General features: G+C 51.1%; 1 protein-coding gene across 1 annotated transcript in view; it reads left to right on the forward strand.

The window, feature by feature from the left end:
* The window catches only part of LOC139250036 (retinol dehydrogenase 11), a 329,941-nt gene that overhangs the window by 123,027 nt on the left and 191,163 nt on the right, over positions 1-15,751 (forward strand). Inside the window, exons 3-4 of the mRNA XM_070872599.1 lie at positions 8,602-8,691; positions 15,500-15,691. Of these exons, the coding sequence (XP_070728700.1) occupies positions 8,602-8,691; positions 15,500-15,691 (282 nt within the window). The remainder of the gene's footprint in view (positions 1-8,601; positions 8,692-15,499; positions 15,692-15,751) is intronic.

Here is a 15,751-nt window from a genome sequence, read left to right on the forward strand (position 1 = left end):
CCCCTCCGAGTCTGATCATCGGACTCTCAGTCTGATCCAAGTCTGATACCGATCCCTCAGTCTGATCCCAGTCTGATACCGCTCCTTCAGTCTGATCCCAGTCTGATCCCGGACTCTCAGTCTGATCCTAGTCTCATCGCGGACTCTCAGTCTGATCCCAGTCTGATCCCGGACTCTCAGACCCCCTCCCACCCTGATCCCAGTCTGATCCCGGACACCCAGTCTGATCCCGGTCCCTCAGTCTGATCCCAGTCTGATCCCGGACTCTCAGTCTGATTCCAGTTTGATCCAGGACTCTCAGTCCCGATCCCAATCTGATCCCGGACTCTCAGTCCCACTCCCACTCTGATACTGGACACTCAGTCTAATCCTGGACTCTCAGTCTGATCCCAGGTTGCTCCCGGAAACTGAGTCCCACTCCCAGTCTGAGCCCAGACTCTCAGTCCCTGTCCCAGTCTGATCCCACTCCCAGTCTAATCCCAGACCTTCAGTCTGATCCCAGTCCGATTCTGGACTCTCTCACTCCCAGTCTGAAACCGAACTCTCAGTCCCACTGCCACTCTGATCCCGGAATCTCAGCCCCACTCCCAGTCTGATCCCAGACTATCAGTCCCGATCCCAGTTTGATCCCGGACTCTCAATTTGATCTCAGTCTGATCCCGGACTCTCAGTCTGATCCCAGTCTGATCCCGGTCCCTCAGTCTGATCCAAGTCTGATCCCGGACTCTCAGTCTGATACCGGTCCTTCAGTCTGTTCCCAGTCTGATCCCGGACTCTCAGTCTGATCCCAGTCTGATCCCGTTCTCTCAGTCCCGATCCCAGTCTGATCCCGGACTCTCAGTCTGATCCCAATCTGACCAAGGATACTCAGTCCCACTTCCACACTGATCCCGGACTCTCAGTCCCACTCCCAGTCTGATCCCGGACTCTCAGTCCCGATCCCAATCTTATCCCGATCTCTCAGTCTGATCCCAGTCTGACCCCGATCTCTCAATCTGATCCCAGTCTGATCCCGTTCTCTCAGTCCCGATCTCAGTCTGATCCCGGACTTTCAGTCTGATCCCAATCTGACCAAGGATACTCAGTCCCACTCCCACACTGATCCCGGACTCTCAGTCCCACTCCCAGTCTGATCCCGGACTCTCAGTCTGATCCCAGTCTGACCCCGATCTCTCAATCTGATCCCAGCCTGATCCCGGACTATCAGTCCCCAGTCCGATCCCAATCTGATCCCGGACTCTCAGTCTGATCAAAGAAATCTCAGTCTGATCCCAGTCAGATCCCAGACTCTCAGTCTGATCCCAGTCTGATCCCGGACACTCAGTCTAATCCCTGACTGATCCTGGACTCTCAGTTCCACTCCCAGTCTGATCCCGGACTCTCGGTCTGATCCCAGTCTGATCCCAGACACTCAGTCTGATCCCAGTTTGATCCCGGACTCTCAGTCTGATCCCAGTTTGATCCCGGACTCTCAGTCTGATCCCAGTCTGATCCCGGACTCTCAGTCTGATCCCAGTCTGATCCCGGATTCTCAGTCTGGTCCCAGTTTCATCCTGGACTCTCAGTCTGATCCTAGTTTGATCGCGGACTCTCAGTCTGATCCCAGTCTGATCCCGGACTCTCAGTCTGGTCCCAGTCTGATCCTGGATTCTCAGTCTGGTCCCAGTTTCATCCCGGACTCTCAGTCTGATCCTAGTTTGATCACGGTCTCTCAGTCTGATCCCAGTCTGATCCCGGACTCTCAGACCCCCTCCCACCATGATCCCAATCTGATCCCGGACTCTCAGACTGATCCCAGTTCCTCAGTCAGATACAAATCTGATACCGATCCCTCAGTCTGATCCCAGTCTGATCCCGGACTCTCAGTCTGATCCCACTCTGATAACGGTCCCTCAGTCTGATCCCAGTCTGATCCCGGACTCTCAGTCTGATCCTAGTCTGATCGCGGACTCTCAGTCTGATCCCAGTCTGATCCCGGACTCTCAGTCTGATCCCAGTTTGATCCCGATCTCTCAGTCTGATCCCAATCTGATCCCGGACACTCAGATCCCCTCCGAGTCTGATCATCGGACTCTCAGTCTGATCCAAATCTGATACCGATCCCTCAGTCTGATCCCAGTCTGATACCGCTCCTTCAGTCTGATCCCAGTCTGATCCCGGACTCTCAGTCTGATCCTAGTCTCATCGCGGACTCTCAGTCTGATCCCAGTCTGATCCCGGACTCTCAGACCCCCTCCTACCCTGATCCCAGTCTGATCCCGGACTCCCAGTCTGATCCCGGTCCCTCAGTCTGATCCCAGTCTGATCCCGGACTCTCAGTCTGATTCCAGTTTGATCCAGGACTCTCAGTCCCGATCCCAATCTGATCCCGGACTCTCAGTCCCACTCCCACTCTGATACTGGACACTCAGTCTAATCCTGGACTCTCAGTCTGATCCCAGGTTGCTCCCGGAAACTGAGTCCCACTCCCAGTCTGAGCCCAGACTCTCAGTCCCTGTCCCAGTCTGATCCCACTCCCAGTCTAATCCCAGACCTTCAGTCTGATCCCAGTCCGATCCCGGACTCTCTCACTCCCAGTCTGAAACCGAACTCTCAGTCCCACTGCCACTCTGATCCCGGAATCTCAGACCCACTCCCAGTCTGATCCCAGACTATCAGTCCCGATCCCAGTTTGATCCCGGACTCTCAATTTGATCTCAGTCTGATCCCGGACTCTCAGTCTGATCCCAGTCTGATCCCGGTCCCTCAGTCTGATCCAAGTCTGATCCCGGACTCTCAGTCTGTTCCCAGTCTGATCCCGGACTCTCAGTCTGATCCCAGTCTGATCCCGTTCTCTCAGTCCCGATCCCAGTCTGATCCCGGACTCTCAGTCTGATCCCAATCTGACCAAGGATACTCAGTCCCACTCCCACACTGATCCCGGACTCTCAGTCCCACTCCCAGTCTGATCCCGGACTCTCAGTCCCGATCCCAATCTGATCCCGATCTCTCAGTCTGATCCCAGTCTGACCCCGATCTCTCAGTCTGATCCCAGTCTGATCCCGGACTCTCAGACCCCCTCCCACCCTGATCCCAGTCTGATCCCGGACGCCCAGTCTGATCCCGGTCCCTCAGTCTGATCCCAGTCTGATCCCGGACTCTCAGTCTGATTCCAGTTTGATCCAGGACTCTCAGTCCCGATCCCAATCTGATCCCGGACTCTCAGTCCCACTCCCACTCTGATACTGGACACTCAGTCTAATCCTGGACTCTCAGTCTGATCCCAGGTTGCTCCCGGAAACTGAGTCCCACTCCCAGTCTGAGCCCAGACTCTCAGTCCCTGTCCCAGTCTCATCCCACTCCCAGTCTAATCCCAGACCTTCAGTCTGATCCCAGTCTGATCCCGTTCTCTCAGTCCCGATCCCAGTCTGATCCCGGACTTTCAGTCTGATCCCAATCTGACCAAGGATACTCAGTCCCACTCCCACACTGATCCCGGACTCTCAGTCCCACTCCCAGTCTGATCCCGGACTCTCAGTCCCGATCCCAATCTGATCCCGATCTCTCAGTCTGATCCCAGTCTGACCCCGATCTCTCAATCTGATCCCAGTCTGAACCCGTTCTCTCAGTCCCGATCCCAATCTGATCCCGGACTTTCAGTCTGATCCCAATCTGACCAAGGATACTCAGTCCCACTCCCACACTGATCCAGGACTCTCAGTCCCACTCCCAGCCTGATCCCGGACTATCAGTCCCCAGTCCGATCCCAATCTGATCCCGGACTCTCAGTCTGATCAAAGAAATCTCAGTCTGATCCCAGTCAGATCCCAGACTCTCAGTCTGATCCCAGTCTGATCCCGGACACTTAGTCTAATCCCTGACTGATCCTGGACTCTCAGTTCCACTCCCAGTCTGATCCCGGACTCTCTGTCTGATCCCAGTCTGATCCCAGACACTCAGTCTGATCCCAGTTTGATCCCGGACTCTCAGTCTGATCCCAGTCTGATCCCGGACTCTCAGTCTGATCCCAGTCTGATCCCGGACTCTCAGTCTGATCCCAGTCTGATCCCGGACTCTCAGTCTGGTCCCAGTCTGATCCCGGATTCTCAGTCTGGTCCCAGTTTCATCCTGGACTCTCAGTCTGATCCTAGTTTGATCGCGGACTCTCAGTCTGATCCCAGTCTGATCCCGGACTCTCAGTCTGGTCCCAGTCTGATCCCGGATTCTCAGTCTGGTCCCAGTTTCATCCCGGACTCTCAGTCTGATCCTAGTTTGATCGCGGACTCTCAGTCTGATCCCAGTCTGATCCCGGACTCTCAGACCCCCTCCCACCCTGATCCCAGTCTGATCCCGGACTCTCAGACTGATCCCAGTCCCTCAGTCAGATACAAATCTGATACCGATCCCTCAGTCTGATCCCAGTCTGATCCCGGACTCTCAGTCTGATCCCAGTCTGATCCCGGACTCTCAGTCTGATCCCAGTTTGATCCCGATCTCTCAGTCTGATCCCAATCTGATCCCGGACTCTCAGATCCCCTCCGAGTCTGATCATCGGACTCTCAGTCTGATCCAAGTCTGATACCGATCCCTCAGTCTGATCCCAGTCTGATACCGCTCCTTCAGTCTGATCCCAGTCTGATCCCGGACTCTCAGTCTGATCCTAGTCTCATCGCGGACTCTCAGTCTGATCCCAGTCTGATCCCGGACTCTCAGACCCCCTCCCACCCTGATCCCAGTCTGATCCCTGACTCCCAGTCTGATCCCGGTCCCTCAGTCTGATCCCAGTCTGATCCCGGACTCTCAGTCTGATTCCAGTTTGATCCAGGACTCTCAGTCCCGATCCCAATCTGATCCCGGACTCTCAGTCCCACTCCCACTCTGATACTGGACACTCAGTCTAATCCTGGACTCTCAGTCTGATCCCAGGTTGCTCCCGGAAACTGAGTCCCACTCCCAGTCTGAGCCCAGACTCTCAGTCCCTGTCCCAGTCTGATCCCACTCCCAGTCTAATCCCAGACCTTCAGTCTGATCCCAGTCCGATCCCGGACTCTCTCACTCCCAGTCTGAAACCGAACTCTCAGTCCCACTGCCACTCTGATCCCGGAATCTCAGCCCCACTCCCAGTCTGATCCCAGACTATCAGTCCCGATCCCAGTTTGATCCCGGACTCTCAATTTGATCTCAGTCTGATCCCGGACTCTCAGTCTGATCCCAGTCTGATCCCGGTCCCTCAGTCTGATCCAAGTCTGATCCCGGACTCTCAGTCTGATACCGGTCCTTCAGTCTGTTCCCAGTCTGATCCCGGACTCTCAGTCTGATCCCAGTCTGATCCCGTTCTCTCAGTCCCGATCCCAGTCTGATCCCGGACTCTCAGTCTGATCCCAATCTGACCAAGGATACTCAGTCCCACTCCCACACTGATCCCGGACTCTCAGTCCCACTCCCAGTCTGATCCCGGACTCTCAGTCCCGATCCCAATCTGATCCCGATCTCTCAGTCTGATCCCAGTCTGACCCCGATCTCTCAATCTGATCCCAGTCTGATCCCGTTCTCTCAGTCCCGATCCCAGTCTGATCCCGGACTTTCAGTCTGATCCCAATCTGACCAAGGATACTCAGTCGCACTCCCACACTGATCCCGGACTCTCAGTCCCACTCCCAGTCTGATCCCGGACTCTCAGCCCCGATCCCAATCTGATCCCGATCTCTCAGTCTGATCCCAGTCTGACCCCGATCTCTCAATCTGATCCCAGCCTGATCCCGGACTATCAGTCCCCAGTCCGATCCCAATCTGATCCCGGACTCTCAGTCTGATCAAAGAAATCTCAGTCTGATCCTAGTCAGATCCCAGACTCTCAGTCTGATCCCAGTCTGATCCCGGACACTCAGTCTAATCCCTGACTGATCCTGGACTCTCAGTTCCACTCCCAGTCTGATCCCGGACTCTCGGTCTGATCCCAGTCTGATCCCAGACACTCAGTCTGATCCCAGTTTGATCCCGGACTCTCAGTCTGATCCCAGTCTGATCCCGGACTCTCAGTCTGATCCCAGTCTGATCCCGGACTCTCAGTCTGGTCCCAGTCTGATCCCGGATTCTCAGTCTGGTCCCAGTTTCATCCCAGACTCTCAGTCTGATCCTAGTTTGATCGCGGACTCTCAGTCTGATCACAGTCTGATCCTGGACTCTCAGACCCCCTCCCACCCTGATCCCAGTCTGATCCCGGACTCTCAGACTGATCCCAGTCCCTCAGTCAGATACAAATCTGATACCGATCCCTCAGTCTGATCCCAGTCTGATCCCGGACTCTCAGTCTGATCCCAGTCTGATAACGGTCCCTCAGTCTGATCCCAGTCTGATCCCGGACTCTCAGTCTGATCCTAGTCTGATCGCGGACTCTCAGTCTGATCCCTGTCTGATCCCGGACTCTCAGTCTGATCCCAGTTTGATCCCGATCTCTCAGTCTGATCCCAATCTGATCCCGGACTCTCAGATCCCCTCCGAGTCTGATCATCGGACTCTCAGTCTGATCCAAGTCTGATACCGATCCCTCAGTCTGATCCCAGTCTGATCCCGGACTCTCAGTCTGATCCCGGACTCCCAGTCTGATACCGGTCCCTCCGTCTGATCCCAGTCTGATCCCGGACTCTCAGTCTGATCCCAGTTTGATCCCGATCTCTCAGTCTGATCCCAATCTGATCCCGGACTCCCAGATCCCCTTCGAGTCTGATCATCGGACTCTCAGTCTGATCCTAGTTTGATCCCGGACTCTCAGTCTGATCCCAGTCTGATCCCGGTCCCTCAGTCTGATCCCAGTCTGATCCCGCACTCTCAGTCTGATCCCAGTCTGATCCCGGTCTCACAGTCTGATCCCTGTCTGATCCCAGACTCTGAGGCTGATCCCGGACTATCAGTCTGATCCCAGTCTGATCCTGGATTCTCAGTCTGATCCCAGTGAGATTCCGGACTCTCAGTCTGATCCCGAACTCTCAGTCTGATCCAAGTCTGATCCTGGACTCTCAGTCTGATCCCAGGTTGCTCCCGGAAACTGAGTCCCACTCCCAGTCTGATCCCGGACTCTCAGTCCCTGTCCCAGTCTGATCCCAGACCTTCAGTCTGATCGCAGTCCAATCCCGGACACTCAGTCCCACACCCAGTCTGATCCCGGACTCTCAGTCTGATCCCGGATTCTCAGTCTGGTCCCAGTCTGATCCCGGACTCTCAGTCTGATCCCAGTCTGATCCCGGACTCTCAGTCTGTCCCAATCTGATCGTGTAATCTCAGTCCCACTCCCAGTCCGATCCCGGACTCTCAGTCCCACTCCCAGTCTGATCCCGGACTCTCAGTCCCACTCCCAGTCTGATCCTGGACTCTCAGTCTGATCCCAATCTGATTGTGTAATCTCAGGCCCACTCCCAGTCTGATCCCAGACTCTCAGTCTGATCTTAGTCTGATTCCGGAATCTCGGTCTGATCCTAGTCTGATCCCGGACTCTAACTGATCTCGGAGTCAGTTTCACTCGCAGTCTGATCCCGGACTCAGTCCCACTCCCAGTCTGATCCCGGTGTCAGTCCCACTCCCGGTCTGATCCTGGAGTCAGTCTGAACCCCGTCTGATCCAAGTCTAATCCTAACTCTCAGTCTGATCCCAGACTCAGTCCCACTCCTGGTCTGATCCCAGACTCAGTCCCACTCCCGGTCTGATCCCAGAGTCAGTCCCACTCCCAGTCTGATCCCGGACTCAGTCCCACTCCCATTCTGATCCCGGTGTCAGTCCCACTCCCGGTCTGATCCCGGACTCAGTCCCACTCCCGGTCTGATCCCGGAGTCAGTCCCACTCCCAGTCTGATCCTGAACACTCAGTCCCACTCCCAGTCTGATCCCGGATTCAGTCCCACTCCCGGTCTCATCCTGGACACTCAGTCCCACTCCCGGTCTGATCTCAGACTCAGTCCCATTCCCAGTCTGATCCCGGAGTCAGTCCCACTCCCGGTCTGATCCCGGAGTCAATCTCACTCCTGGTCTGATCCCGGACTCAGTCCTACTCCCGGTCTGATCCCAGACTCAGTCCCACTCCCGGTCTGATCCCAGACTCAGTCTCACTCCCGGTCTGATCCCGGAGTCAGTCCCACTCCCGGTCTGATCCCAGACTCAGTCTCACTCCTGGTCTGATCCCGGAGTCAGTCCCACTCCCGGTCTGATCTTGGACTCAGTTCCACTCCCGGTCTGATCCCAGACTCAGTCCTACTCCCGGTCTGATCCCAGACTCAGTCCCACTCCCGGTCTGATCCCGGACTCAGTCCCACTCCCGGTCTGATCCCAGACTCAGTCCCACTCCCGGTCTGATCCCGGAGTCAGTCCCACTCCCGGTCTGATCCCAGACTCAGTCCCACTCCCGGTCTGATCCCGGAGTCAGTCCCACTCCCGGTCTGATCCCAGACTCAGTCCCACTCCCGGTCTGATCCCAGACTCAGTCCCACTCCCGGTCTGATCCTGCCCTGTTCCCAGCCTGAAAGCGGGGATGAAAATATCGGCAGTGTGTTTACAGCAGGGCGGGATGTTGGGGACTGTGTGATGGACAATTGTCGGGGATCTGGATTGAATACAGCCATGTCTTCTCTCTCAGGTTTGAAGCCCATGATCACCTCGGAGGGTTTGGAACTGACCCTTGCCACCAACCACCTGGGGCCATTCCTCCTGACAATGCTGCTGCTGGGTGAGTGATTGGCTCAGCATTGCTGACAATACAGCTCCATCAGGACACACAGAGCAGGCCCAGACTGGGCCCTGGTCCACAGGGGCATAACTGGAAAGCAGAGACATTCTGTTCAACGTGTAACCAACCTCGGTTAGACCCCCCTCAGATTGCTGTCACCAGTTCTGGTCTCCATTTTATAACAAGGTGTGGAGGCACTGGGAGGATGCAGACACCATTTATAAGGACCATACCAGAAGTGAGAAGCTCTATCAATCAGGACAGATTGAATAGGCTGGGGCACTTTTCTCCAGGAAAGAGAAATCTGAGAGTTGACCAGATTATAAAAGGCTTTGATGGAGTAGACAGACAGAGCGTGTCCCAGTTGTGGGAGAGACCAGAACAAGTGGCCATAAACATAAGACAGTCACTAAAAAGTCAAATGGGGAATTCAGGAGAAATCTCTTTACCCAGAGGGTACTGCGAAGGTGGAACTCTTTTGTTTATTATTCCTTCTTGCAAGGCCAGCATTTGTTGCCCTTGAGACAACAGAGTGTCTCGCTGGGCCATTGCTGTGGGTCTGGAGTCACGTATCGGCCAGACTGGGTAAGGGTGGCAGATTTCCCTCCCTGAAGAACATCAGTGAACCACCCGATAGTTCCATGGTCACCGTTACTGATATTAGCTATTTAATTGAGATTTATTTAATTAGGTGAGTTGAAATTGCTCAGTTGCCGTGATGGGATTTGAGCTCATGTTCCTCGCATCATTAATGCCGACCTCGGGATCACTAGGCCACTTACAGAAACACTCTGCTACAGTTCCGATCGAGTTCCACGTGGAGGGGTTGTGGCAAATTAATTACATGCATTTAAGGGGAATCTACGAGGGAGAAAGCAATAGAGGGGTATGTTACAAATCTAGAGACATACAGAGTGGGTTAAAGAAAAAAAGGGAGGTTTATGACAGATACTGAGAACTCAATACAGCACAAACCCGAGAGGAGTGTGGGAAGTCCGGAGCTGTAATTAAAAAGGAAATGAGCAAAGCAAGGCGAGGGTATGAAAACACTTTGGGTTTTCCTTGATTTTACTTGCCAAAGATGTTTTATAAATACATTAAGAGCAAGAGGATAACTAGAGAAAGTGTAGGGCCTATTGGAGACCATGAGGGTAACATATGTGTGGAGGGGGAAAACATGGGAATGATTCATAATGAATAGTTTGTATCTGTTTTCACAAAAGAGAGGGTTGATGCAGACATTGCAATCAGGGAGGAGGAGTGTGAAATATTAGATGAAATAAGCATAGTGAGAGAGGAAGGGTTTAGCAGCTTTGAAAGTGGATAAATCCCCAGGCCCAGATGAAATGTATCCCAAGCTGTTTGGAGAAGCTAGAGAGGAAATAGCAGAGGCTCTGACCATCATTTTCCAATCCTCTCTGGTTACAGGTGTGGTGAGGACTGCTAATGTAGTACCTTGGTTTAAGAAGGGAGAAAGGGATAGTCTGAGTAATTACAGGCCAGTCAGCCTAAACTCGGTGGTGGGAAAATTGTTGGAAAAATTCCTGAGGGACAGGATAAATCTACATTTAGAAAGAGTAATCAAGGACAGTCAGCACGGATTTGTTAAGGGAAGGTCGTGTCTGACTAACTTGATGGAATTTTTTGAGGAGGTAACCAGGAGGGTCGATGATGGCAGTGTGTATGATGTAGTGTATATAGACTTTAACAAGGCTTTTGATAAGGTCCCACATGGCCGACTGGTCACAAAACTTAAAGCCCATGGGATCCAGGGCAAAGTGACAAGTTGGATCCAAAATTGTCTCAGAGGCAGGAAGCAAAGGGTAATGGTCGATGAGTGTTTTTGTGACTGGAAGGATGTATCCAGTGGGGTTCCGCAGGGCTCAGTGCTGGATCTCTTGCTTTTTGTGGTATATATCAATGATTTAGACTTGTATGTTGGGGGTATGATTAAGACGTTTGCAGATGATACTAAAATTGGCCGTGTGGTTGATAATGATGAAGAAAGCTGTAGACTGCAGGAAGATATCGATGAACTGGTCAGGTGGGCAGAACAGCGGTAAATGGAATTCAATCTGGAGAAGTGTGAGGTAATGCATTTGGGGAGGGATAACAAGGCAAGGGAATACACAATAAATAGTAGGACACTGAGAAGTGTAGAGGACCAGAGGGACCTTGGAGTGCAGGTCCACAGATCCCTGGAGGTAGCAGGCCAGGGAGATAAAGTGGTTAAAAAGGCGTACGGAATACTTGCCTTTATTAGCCGAGGCATGGAATACAAGAGCTGGGAGGTTATGCGTGAACTGTATAATAACACTAGTTAGGCCACAGCTGGAGTACTGTGTGTGGTTCTGGTCACCACATTACAGGAAAGATGTGATTGTACTGGAGAGGGTACAGAGGAGATTTATGAAGATGTTGCCTGGACTGGAGAATTTTAGCTATGAGGAAAGATTGGATAGGGACATAGATTTAAGAACATAAGAACATAAGAATTAGGAACAGGAGTAGGCCATCTAGCCCCTCGAGCCTGCTCCGCCATTCAACAAGATCATGGCTGATCTGGCCGTGGACTCAGCTCCACTTACCCGCCTGCTCCCCATAACCCTTAATTCCCTCATTGGTTAAAAATCTATCTATCTGTGACTTGAATACATTCAATGAGCTAGCCTCAACTGCTTCCTTGGGCAGAGAATTCCACAGATTCACAACCCTCTGGGAGAAGAAATTCCTTCTCAAATCGGTTTTAAATTGGCTCCTCCGTATTTTGAGGCTGTGCCCCTTAGTTCTAGTCTCCCCGACCAGTGGAAACAACCTCTCTGCCTCTATCTTGTCTATCCCTTTCATTATTTTAAATGTTTCTATAAGATCACCCCTCATCCTTCTGAACTCCAACGAGTAAAGACCCAGTCTACTCAATCTATCATCATAAGGTAACCCCCTCATCTCCGGAATCAGCCTAGTGAATCGTCTCTGTACCCCCTCCAAAGCTAGTATATCCTTCCTTAAGTAAGGTGACCAAAACTGCACGCAGTACTCCAGGTGCGGCCTCACCAATACCCTATACAGTTGCAGCAGGACCTCCCTGCTTTTGTACTCCATCCCTCTCGCAATGAAGGCCAACATTCCATTCGCCTTCCTGATTACCTGCTGAACCTGCAAACTAACTTTTTGGGATTCATGCACAAGGACCCCAGGTCCCTCTGCACCGCAGCATGTTGTAATTTATCCCCATTCAAATAATATTCCCTTTTACTGTTTTTTCCCCAAGGTGGATGACCTCACACTTTCCGACATTGTATTCCATCTGCCAAACCTTAGCCCATTCACTTAACCTATCCAAATCTCTTTGCAGCCTCTCTGTGTCCTCTACACAACCCGCTTTCCCTCTAATCTTAGTGTCATCTGCAAATTTTGTTACACTACACTCTGTCCCCTCTTCCAGGTCATCTATGTATATTGTAAACAGTTGTGGTCCCAGCACCGATCCCTGTGGCACACCACTAACCACCGATTTCCAACCCGAAAAGGACCCATTTATCCCGACTCTCTGCTTTCTGTTAGCCAGCCAATTCTCGATCCATGCTAATACATTTCCTCTGACTCCGCGTACCTTTATCTTCTGCAGTAACCTTTTGTGTGGCACCTTATCGAATGCCTTTTGGAAATCTAAATACACCACATCCATCGGTACACCTCTATCCACCATGCTCGTTATATCCTCAAAGAATTCCAGTAAATTAGTTAAACATGATTTCCCCTTCATGAATCCATGTTGCGTCTGCTTGATTGCACTATTCCTATCTAGATGTCCCGCTATTTCTTCCATAATGATAGTTTCAAGCATTTTCCCCACTACAGATGTTAAACTAATCGGCCTATAGTTACCTGCCTTTTGTCTGCCCCCTTTTTTAAACAGAGGCGTTACATTAGCTGCTTTCTAATCCGCTGGTACCTCCCCAGAGTTCAGAATTTTGGTAGATTATAACGAATGCATCTGCTATAACTTCCGCCATCTCTTTTAATACCCTGGGATGCATTTCATCCGGACCAGGGGACTTGTCTACCTTCAGTCCCATTAGCCTATCCAGCACTACCCCCCTAGAGATAGTGATTGTCTCAAGGTCCTCCCTTCCCACATTCCTGTGGCCTGCAAATTTTGGCATGGTTTGTGTGTCTTCCACTGTGAAGACCGAAGCAAAATAATTGTTTAAGGTCTCAGCCATTTCCACATTTCCCATTATTAGATCCCCCTTCTCATCTTCTAAGGGACCAACATTTACTTTAGTCACTCTCTTCCGTTTTATATATCTGTAATGGCTTTTGCTATCTGTTTTTATGTTTTGCGCAAGTTTACTTTCGTAATTTATCTTTCCTTTTTTTATTGCTTTCTTAGTCATTCTTTGCTGTCGTTTAAAATTTTCCCAATCTTCCAGTTTCCCACTAATCTTGGCCACCTTATACGCATTGGTTTTTAATTTGATACTCTCCTTTATTTCCTTGGTTATCCACGGCTGGTTATCCCTTCTCTTACTGCCCTTCTTTTTCACTGGAATATATTTTTGTTGAGCACTATGAAAGAGCTCCTTAAAAGTCCTCCACTGTTCCTCAATTGTGCCACCGTTTAGTCTGTGTTTCCAGTCGACTTAGCCAACTCTGCCCTCATCCCACTGTAGTCCCCTTTGTTTAAGCATAGTACGCTCATTTGAGACACTACTTCCTCACCCTCAATCTGTATTACAAATTCAACCATACTGTGATCACTCATTCCGAAAGGATCTTTTACGAGGAGATTGTTTATTTTTCCTGTCTCATTACACAGGACCAGATCTAAGATAGCTTGCTCCCTTGTAGGTTCTGTAACATACTGTTCTAAGAAACAATCCCGTATGCATTCTATGAATTCCTCCTCAAGGCTACTCCGTGCGATTTGATTTGACCAATCGATATGTAGGTTAAAATCCCCCATGATTACTGCCATTCCTTTTTCACATGCCTCCATTATTCCCTTGATTATTGCCCGCCCCACCGTGAAGTTATTATTTGGGGCCTATAAACTACGCCCACCAGTGACTTTTTCCCCTTACTATCTCTAATCTCCACCCACAATGATTCAACATTTTGTTCATTAGAGCCAATATCATCTCTCACAACTGCCCTGATATCATCCTTTATTAACAGAGCTACCCCACCTCCTTTCCCTTCTTGTCTATCTTTCCGAATCGTCAGATATCCCTGTATGTTTAATTCCCAGTCTTAGCCACCCTGCAACCACGTTTCTGTAATGGCCACCAAATCATACCCATTTGTAATGATTTGTGCCGTCAACTCATTTACTTTATTTCGAATGCTGCGTGTGTTTAGGTAGAGTATTTTAATCCGAGTTTTTAAACCATGATTTTTAGTTTTGACCCCTCCTGCAGCCCCTTTATATTTATACATATTGTCCCTTCCTGTCACCTTGTGGTTTACACTTACCCCAGTGCTACTCTGCTCTGTTGCCTCCTGCCTTTTGCATTCTTTCTTGGGGTCCTGTTCATCTGAGCTCTCACCCATTCTAACTAGCTCAGAGCCCTCTCCTGGGTTCCGAATACTCCTCGCATTGAGGCACCGAGCTTTCATGCTTGCCTTTTTATTACACTTTGACCCTTTAGAATTTTGCTGTACAGTGGCCCTTTTTGTTTTTTGCCTTGGGTTTCTCTGCCCTCCACTTTTCCTCATCTCCTTTCTGTCTTTTGCTTCTGTCTCCATTTTGTTTCCCTCTGTCTCCCTGCATTGGTTCCCATCCCCCTGCCATATTAGTTTAACTCCTCCCCAACAGCACTAGCAAACACTCCCCCTAGGACATTGGTTCCGGTCCTGCCCAGGTGCAGACCGTCCGGTTTGTACTGGTCCCACCTCCCCCAGAACCGGTTCCAATGTCCCAGGAATTTGAATCCCTCCCTGCTGCACCACTGCTCAAGCCACGTATTCATCTGAGCTATCCTGTGATTCCTACTCTGACTAGCACGTGGCACTGGTAGCAATCCCGAGATTACTACTTTTGAGGTCCTACTTTTTAATTTAGCTCCTAGCTCCTTAAATTCGTCTCGTAGGACCTCATCCCTTTTTTTACTTATATCGTTGGTACCAATGTGCACCACGACAACTGGCTGTTCCACCCTCCCTTTTCAGAATGTCCTGCACCCGATTTGTCCAGATTTGCTGAAGAGCTCACAGAATGCACGGATTGTGAATGTGTCTTCGATGAATCACAGTAACTGGTGGGAGGTTTAGAGGGGATTTGAGGGGCAATGTCTTCACCCAGAGGGTGGTGGGGGTCTGGAACTCACGGCCTGAAAGGGTGGTAGAGGCAGAAACCCTCACCACATTTAAACAGTACCTGGATGTGCTCCTGAAGTGCTGTAACCCACAGGGCTACGGACCGAGAGCTGGGAAGTGGGATTAGGCTGGGTAGCTCTTGGTTGGCCGGCACGGACACGATGGGCCGAATGGCCTCCTTCCGTGCTGTAAATTTCTCTGGTTGCATGTTGATGGGGTGAGATAAAGTACAGTGGGGAAGGCTGGGGTGGAGCATGAGGTATAGAATGGGCCAAATGGTCTCTCTCTGGGCAGGACACTATGACACATTCACGCTGTGCTGTGCAGGTGTCTGGGGTTCCCGCCATGGGACCTTCTGCTCATGCACGACACGTTGAAATGGCTGCACTGTCTGTTAAAGGGGCTGTGTGGCCACAGAAATAATCAGCGGGAACACTGATTCTGTGTCATTCCATGTTGTTCCGTCACAATGTCGTGTCATTTCCAGATTTGCTGAAGAGGTCACAGAATGCACGGATTGTGAATGTGTCTTCGATGAATCACAGAAAGGGGAAGATAGACTTCAGGCAGATGAGAGGCCAGAATCTGCCGAGCTCCAGGGGAGAAGTGATGTACAACAACACCAAACTAATGAATGTCCTGTTCACACTGGAGCTGTCCAATCAACTGTGCCGCACAGGTAGGGACCGGGGAGTGGGCTCAGTGTTCACTCTGACACTCAATACTGTGCATGTACGAG

The sequence above is a fragment of the Pristiophorus japonicus genome, unplaced genomic scaffold (assembly GCF_044704955.1).
Source record: "Pristiophorus japonicus isolate sPriJap1 unplaced genomic scaffold, sPriJap1.hap1 HAP1_SCAFFOLD_338, whole genome shotgun sequence".
Taxonomy (NCBI): Eukaryota; Metazoa; Chordata; class Chondrichthyes; family Pristiophoridae; genus Pristiophorus; species Pristiophorus japonicus.